Source organism: Erpetoichthys calabaricus, chromosome 4 (genome assembly GCF_900747795.2).
Source record: "Erpetoichthys calabaricus chromosome 4, fErpCal1.3, whole genome shotgun sequence".
Taxonomy (NCBI): domain Eukaryota; kingdom Metazoa; phylum Chordata; class Cladistia; order Polypteriformes; family Polypteridae; genus Erpetoichthys; species Erpetoichthys calabaricus.
This window is the reverse complement of record NC_041397.2, coordinates 98,665,810-98,673,309: the sequence shown is the minus strand read 5'-3', so window position 1 is coordinate 98,673,309 and position 7,500 is coordinate 98,665,810. Positions and strand designations below refer to the sequence as shown.

General features: G+C 36.5%; 1 protein-coding gene across 1 annotated transcript in view; it reads right to left on the bottom strand.

Annotated features, from left to right (window-relative positions):
* The window catches only part of LOC114650158 (protein diaphanous homolog 3-like), a 1,033,571-nt gene that overhangs the window by 873,759 nt on the left and 152,312 nt on the right, over positions 1–7,500 (bottom strand). The window contains exon 4 of the mRNA XM_051925675.1: positions 2,892–2,996. Within this exon, the coding sequence (XP_051781635.1) occupies positions 2,892–2,996 (105 nt within the window). The remainder of the gene's footprint in view (positions 1–2,891; positions 2,997–7,500) is intronic.

The following is a 7,500-nucleotide window of genomic DNA, read 5'->3' as shown; positions in this document are numbered from 1 at the left end:
TTTAACACTATCCTCCCACAATGACTGGTGTCCAAACTGGTAGATCTGGGACTTCCATCACTCACATGCAGTTGGATACTGGACTTCCTGTCTAGTCGCTCCCAGAGGGTCAGACAGGGTCCCCACACCTCCACTGCTCTCAGCCTCAACACCGGAACACCGCAGGGTTGTGTGCTCAGCCCGCTCCTCTATAACCTCTACACATATGACTGTGTCCCCACTCATCATAGCAACAAGATCATAAAGTTCACGGATGACATGATGGTGGTCGGACTCATCTCGGGCAAGGAGGGTGAGTTGGCATACAGGTGGAGCGGCTGTCAGAGTGGTACAGAGTCCATAACCTGCTCCTCAACACCACAAAAACGAAGGAGCTTGTTATTGACTTTAGAATAAACAAAACTGACATCCAACCACTCATCATTGGCGGGGCCTGTGTGGGGAGGGTCCCGGTGTTCAGGTTTCTGGGCATTGAGCTGAAGGATGACCTGACCTGGAGCAACAACTCCAAGGAGCTGCTGAAGAAGGTGCAGCAGAGACTGTATTTTCTGAGAATCCTCAGAAAGAACCACCTCCCCAGAAATCTGCTCCTTGCCTTTTATCACTGTTTCATCAAGAGTGTGCTCATGTACGGACTGTGTTTGTGGTACGGCAGCTGCACTTCCTCAGAAAGGAAAGCGCTCCACAGGGTCGTCAGGACAGCAGAGAGAACTCAGAATAAAACTGCAATATAGACCTTAAGTCAACCAGTGCAATTTGTATATATACAATACAATACAATACAGTTTATTTTTGTATAGCCCAAAATCACACAGGAAGTGCCGCAATGGGCTTTAACAGGCCCTGCCTCTTGACAGCCCCCCAGCCTTGACTCTCTAAGAAGACAAGGAAAAACTCCCAAAAAAAACCTAGTAGGGAAAAAAATGGAAGAAACCTTGGGAAAGGCAGTTCAAAGAGAGACCCCTTTCCAGGTAGGTTGGGCGTGCAGTGGATGTCAAAAGAAGGGGGTCAATACAAAAGAACAAGTATATAACAAGTGCATATATATATATATATATATATATATATATATATATATATATATATAACAAGTGCAATTCGTATATTTTGTAAAGTGCTTTTATTACTATTCGGTTTGCTATCATTTTCTCTTTTCTTGTCTTTTTAACTGTTATGCCTCACACTGACTCGACTGCCCCTTCAATTTCGTTGTTCCTTTGTAAAAGTGACAATGACAATAAAGATCTATCTATCTATAAAATGTTACATACAGGAATATCATTTAATCTGAGCAGGTTATTGGTAGAGTGCTTATTAGCTTGTCACAATAGGTGAACGGTACGACTATCTATATAAGCCACAACTGTGAATTTTAACCTATTCTATGTAAAACAGTTACTAGAAGACACTTATTGTAAAGCAAGCTACTACACTGAAGAAAATTTAGTTACCAATTGTAAGGTCACAATATAAATAAAAAACATGTTATTGTAAATCCATCTATTTACTCATTAATCCAATCTTTGAACTTGTTTTTTCTGTTACTGGGTCATAGGTAGATACAGTCCTAATAGTATTAGGAAAAAGACAAGAAAAAAATACTAGGAGGACTTCCAGTCAGTCAAATGGTTCATTCTCTCATAGTTTGACAGTTCAGTCACCAAATAAATAAACATGCATATCTTTGTAACATATGAGGAAACTTTAAGTACTAGCAGAAAGCCCACACAGAGATAGCAACAACATAATAAATCCCTAAAGAAAAAGACTAGAACATGACAATAGCTCCAGCACCTCTCGGCCATTTTTGCTTATTAATCGATAATCTCATAAAACTGATCTTACACGGACGTTTCTGTCATTGTAAATTCAAATATTTGTTCTTACACGAAGTAGAGCATATTTAAATGATTTTCTTAATGCCTTTTACTTCACTTCAAATCAGCTTTAATTACTGAGGATCAAGATTGAAGCATGCCAAACTGGAAAGAACAGGACATAAAATCCTTAGCAATAATTTCCAGCTCCTTCATGGAACTTTCCACTTATTTAAAAAGGTACTATCACCCTGTCATGTCTTTAGTCTATCCCTATTTTCTATGAAAGGGCCATGTCTTTGTATACAGTACCCTGTTTAAGAAGTGCTGAGGGGCATCCTAAGTACATTACCAAAGCACCTTGACTAGATCCTCTCAATTTAAAGAAGCAGTTTTCCATTTCAGGATACTCCACACTGCCAAGCTTCTCATTCTGTACTAGTAATCTAATTCTTTCCATAGCTATACATGGCTTGAAACCATGGGGAAGAATAGACTTATCGAGCGAGAAATACACAACATCCAAGGTCTTAACATCCAATTTAATCACTTGGGATTGTGAGGCATTTTCTATGCCAGTATGTGTGGCCTAATATCAGATGAAAAAGCAATTCCGGCTTTTGCCATATAATGGATGAAAAAAAGAGTTTGGGATTATATGCATCTAACCAATTGTTGAATTCAAATGAAAACAAACATAAAACAAAAAACAAATACCACAAGTAAACAAGCTGACAGTACCAAAATATCAGATGAACTTTTAAAATTAGCTTAAGCATATGGAAAATTAAGTCACAAAGTTTATATTTGACCATGTATAAATGAATATTAGGAATAAATAGAAAAGTAAACACTAATCATTCATACTGGCAAGTAAATATGTATATTAAATATTAGCAATGTGTATTAATGTATGTAATATTAAATGTATAGCAATATAATGCATAATTCATAGCAAATATGTATATTATGCTACTTAAGCTATAAACATAAAATGTACAAATTGTAATAAAGAACACTTTCCAAGCTTAAACAAACATTACAAATTAATACTATATATTAATTTCAACTTACATTTTTGGATGCTGTGCTCATATATTGAATTACCATCTCCTTTTTTGTGTTTAGGTCTTTCTCCCTAAGAGGTGCTTTTTTATCTTCATTTAAATTCATATCCTCCTGATAAAAAATAAAAATTAAATAGCAGGAATTAATTGCATTAGTTTATTGTTGAAGGATATAGGCACTTCTACTAACTAATTAGTTTACTGGTCATTTTCTCACAAATCCAGACACACAATTAAAGACACATTTTTTACATAATTCTCTTCTAGATTGGAAAGATGCTTAATTACTGGTGAAATATATAATTTTGTGTAAGTAATCCAGGGAAACAATGCTTTTAAATCAATGTTAACCAGCAATAAAACTTAGACAAATATCTCTGCCAATTAATTTTGGATAAAAGTAGCAGCAGTTCGCTTCTTACAATTAAGAATACATTTCCACATGTACTACACCAAGAGTTCAACCTAAAAGCATTTAAAGCTAAAAAAAAAAAAAAAAAAAAAAAAAAAGTTAATAGCAAAACTGAATAGAATATCACCAGGTTACTAGTAATGAATGTAATATAAAACATTCCTCAAGAAGTAAAATAGAGTTAATAAAAACAATTGATATTAAAGAAAAAGGTTTAATGTCGTAAACAACAAAATTTGTATCAAATCAAAAGAAACAGAAAATGCTGGGAAGGAACATGAACAGCATAATGAGCATATTTTCATTCATTTTTGCTCTTAATAGTAATAATATTTTTTTTATATACTGCTTTCCTCGTGCCTAAAGTTTTATAAAATTTGTACTGATTTTACAAATTGCAATACTACACCTTTATTAAACAGATCACATTCCCCTTTCTCCTCTAGTCATTCAAAAAGTAAGGAAATCAAGCAAGCTAGCTTTAGTTTTAAATGTAAAATGTATTACTCCATAAAAATCATTAAAAATTCAGTAATGGATCAACACTTTCACAAAGACAAATGTTCAAATAATTCAATAAGTATCAGAACTACAATGTTAAAAATCACAAATAAAATATTTAAATCCTTACTTATTTGCATAAACCACTATTTGTACACCACTGACTAATATACAATTACAAGTTAAAAGTATCTTTATAAAGTGTGTAATTAAAGAGGACTCTCAACGTAATAAAAGCAATAAACATTTTAGCTAAATCACACTCTTTTTGCTTCTGAGTCTTATTCTACCTCCACCTATAAATGATATGTTATACTTTACCCAATGAAAAACTGACAATCCTGCGAACACTTAATATTATTCTTATATTATATATATATATATATATATATAACACTTATATTATTAAGACCAGAAAAAAATAGATGCACTAAACAGCAATCCCAATACCTTGATTTTCTCTCAAAGAAGCTTAAGTGTCCAGAAGTTTAGCAACAATTCAAAATGCTCAATACATTCAGGACAATGTTAATAAATTGTATTACCGATTCTTCCATTTGAGAAAGATAACACATCTTCACATCTTATACAAAAAAAAAAAATGGTAAGCAATCATATTAGATGGTTGACTAAGCAAAACTTTCCCACTGGGTATTATGTCAATTCTGTAAGTGGACTGCGTAATATTGTAATGAAAAGATTGTCTGATACAAAAGATTGTATTACAATAAGGTCTGAGCAGTGAGCATTCCCATACCTTTACTTTATTCCAAATTGAAATGGATCTGAAACAACTGACTTTATGCAACACAGCTGACTTGTGGTTAAGCAGAATAAGGAAGCATGCATGAGTGTAACATTTCAATATATTGATGAGAAATCTACACTGAAAAGCAGATACTTGCAGTGTTGCTTTCTTTAAAGGAGAGTGCATTTGTTACAATACTTTCCTCAAGAATGAGGACACAACTGCTTAAGGACTGAAACTGGACCAGACACCAGAGCTTAGGCAGCAGCATGTAACACTGTGTTACCATTTCAAAGTTTCTTGAACATGCTATGTGTATATTAATCTATTCATTCGTAAATTTAATGTGTTTACATACCTGTACAATAGAACTATCAGGTTGTGTTCATATTAACTTTCAATCTTGCATTATCACGATTTAAAATTTAATTATGTAAATTTAATTTTTACCTACATATACTTTTGTTTTCTTAATACAGAAGAACCCCTATTTAAAATTACCATGTTTAACATAGTTCCACATTTTAAATTTTGAGTGGTGGTGATGGTTGGTATCTGCCATTTAACAAAACAAAATTTTAAGTGGTTCCCTTCAAAAATTAAGGTTTTACTGTACTGCATGGAAACAGAATAAAGTATATGTAGTTGGTAAGATAAAGTACATATTTCACTGTAGTGCCATTAATTGAAATTGGAAATAACAATTATAATATCAAAGGCAATAATCATCAATTAATAATTTTGTTATAATCATTCACCCTTACCAAGTGTCATTTTAGATTTATAGCTAAACTTGAAATTACACAGGGGATGCACAAACCAGTGTGTTTGTTCGTGCCGGTCCCGAGCCCGGATAAATGGGGAGGGTTACGTCAGGAAGGGAATCCGGTATAAAATTTTGCCAGATCAACATGCGGACAATAATACAGATTTCCATGCCAGATCAGTAGAGTCCCAGGTTAACAACAACCACCACCAGTATTGTTAGCCAACAGGGTGCTGGCGGAAATTGGGCAATTGTTGGCTGAAGAAGGAGAACAAGAGGAAGGAGACGTGTCCGGAGGCAGGAGGAGGAGGAGGAAAGTAAAGAGAGTAGAACTGAGGGTGGGAACTTTGAATGCTAGCAGTATGACTGGTAAGGGGAGAGAGTTAGCTGATGTGATTGAGAAAGGGAAGGTTGATATATTGTGTGTAAATTTGTAAAGACTGTCAGCAGTTGCAAATCTGTTTTCTCACAACTGCCAGCCTCAAGAGGCACCTACCAGTAACCATTCATGAGATATAGGTCACCTTACCCAGTTTTTCCAACAGCTCGTCAACACAGGGCATTGGATAAGCATCAAATTTAGAGACCTTATTCAAGCACCTGAAATCGATACAGAACCGAACTGAACTGTCCTGTTTTGGGACTAATACGACAGACTGTTCCAGTCACTTTTACTTTCACAAATTACATCCAATGCCAGCATCTGTTTGACATCTTCGCGCACAATATTCCGTCGCACTTCTGGGATCCAAAACGGTCTCATTTGCACCCTAACACCGGGTTCAGTAGTGATTTTATGTTCTGCAAGGTTAGTCATGCATGACAGGGCGGGAAAAACATCAGTGTTCCACTCAATCAAAGATAACAACTCTGTCTTTTGCGAGTCAGACAAGTCATCACCAATGGTAACATCAGTCTGAGCAACAGCAGCCAAGGAAGTGCAAACCCCCTGCGGGTCACACCACTCCTTTAAGAGATTAACATGTAAAATCTGGAATGGTTTGCGCCGACCCGGTATTCTGACCTTGTAATTCACCGGCCCCATACGTTCCGGACCCTGCCATTTTGCTAGGAACTTGTGCAGGTCAGATGGAATCAGAACCAAAACATGATCACCAGGTTTGAATTCACAGAGCTTAGAGCGTCTATCGTATAGATGTTTCTGGGTTTCTTCTTCACGTTGCTGATGCTCCACAGCGATAGAAGAAAGTCTAGAAATCCTATCTTGCAATGAAATTACCCGATCCGCAAAGCTCGGCCCGTGAGCTTTTGTCCAGATTCCTGTCCATTCCTCACGCACCACATCCAAGACACCTCGTGGGCGCCTACCAAACAACAACTCGAAAGGACTCAAGCCAGTGGACGCCTGCGGCAATTCCTGCACCGCAAACATAATAAAAGGCAGAATAAAGTCCCAAGACATTGGGTCATCAAGAACAACTCGCCTGATCATCTGTTTTAAAGTCTTGTTAAATCGTTCAGTCAAACCATTCATCTGTGGATGGTAAACAGTCGTACTTAATTTCGTAATAGCAAGGCTGTCACACAATTCTTTCATCACGCAAGAAGTAAAAGGTGTGCCCTGATCAGTTAAAATTTCACTGGTGATGCCATTATGAGTGAAAATCTTACATAGAACTTTGGCTACAGCGGAAATATTGGCTTTTTAATAACAGCCACTTCAGGATATAGCATTGCATAGTCAACCAACACAACCATATATTGATACCCATTTGTATTCTTAGTAAGAGGGCCAACAATATCTAATCCTACCCGTTGAAAAAGAACATCCAAAATAGGCATAGGAGAAAGGGGAGCCCGAGGAGGTTTATAAGCAGAGACGATCTGGCAGCCAGGACATGAACTACAGAATTGTTCAACATCTTTTCCCATATTCAGCCAATAAAATCATTTTGATAAACGATCTCTAGTCTTATCAGCACCCAGGTGACCACCCAAGACATGAGAGTGGTCCAACTGCAAAAAAATGTCCCTATGTACTTCAGGTACAAATAACTGTTCAATAAATTCCCCCACTAAGTGATCTGAAATCACTCTAAAAAGGCAGCCGTCTTTCTCGTGAAAGTGCCGGGTTTTCAAGCCCCCAGTTGCTCGCTCTTGGTAGTAGGAGTCACTAGTGGAGCAAGCCTGTTTAAACGCATATTCTAATAAGCTATCAGCATGCTGCA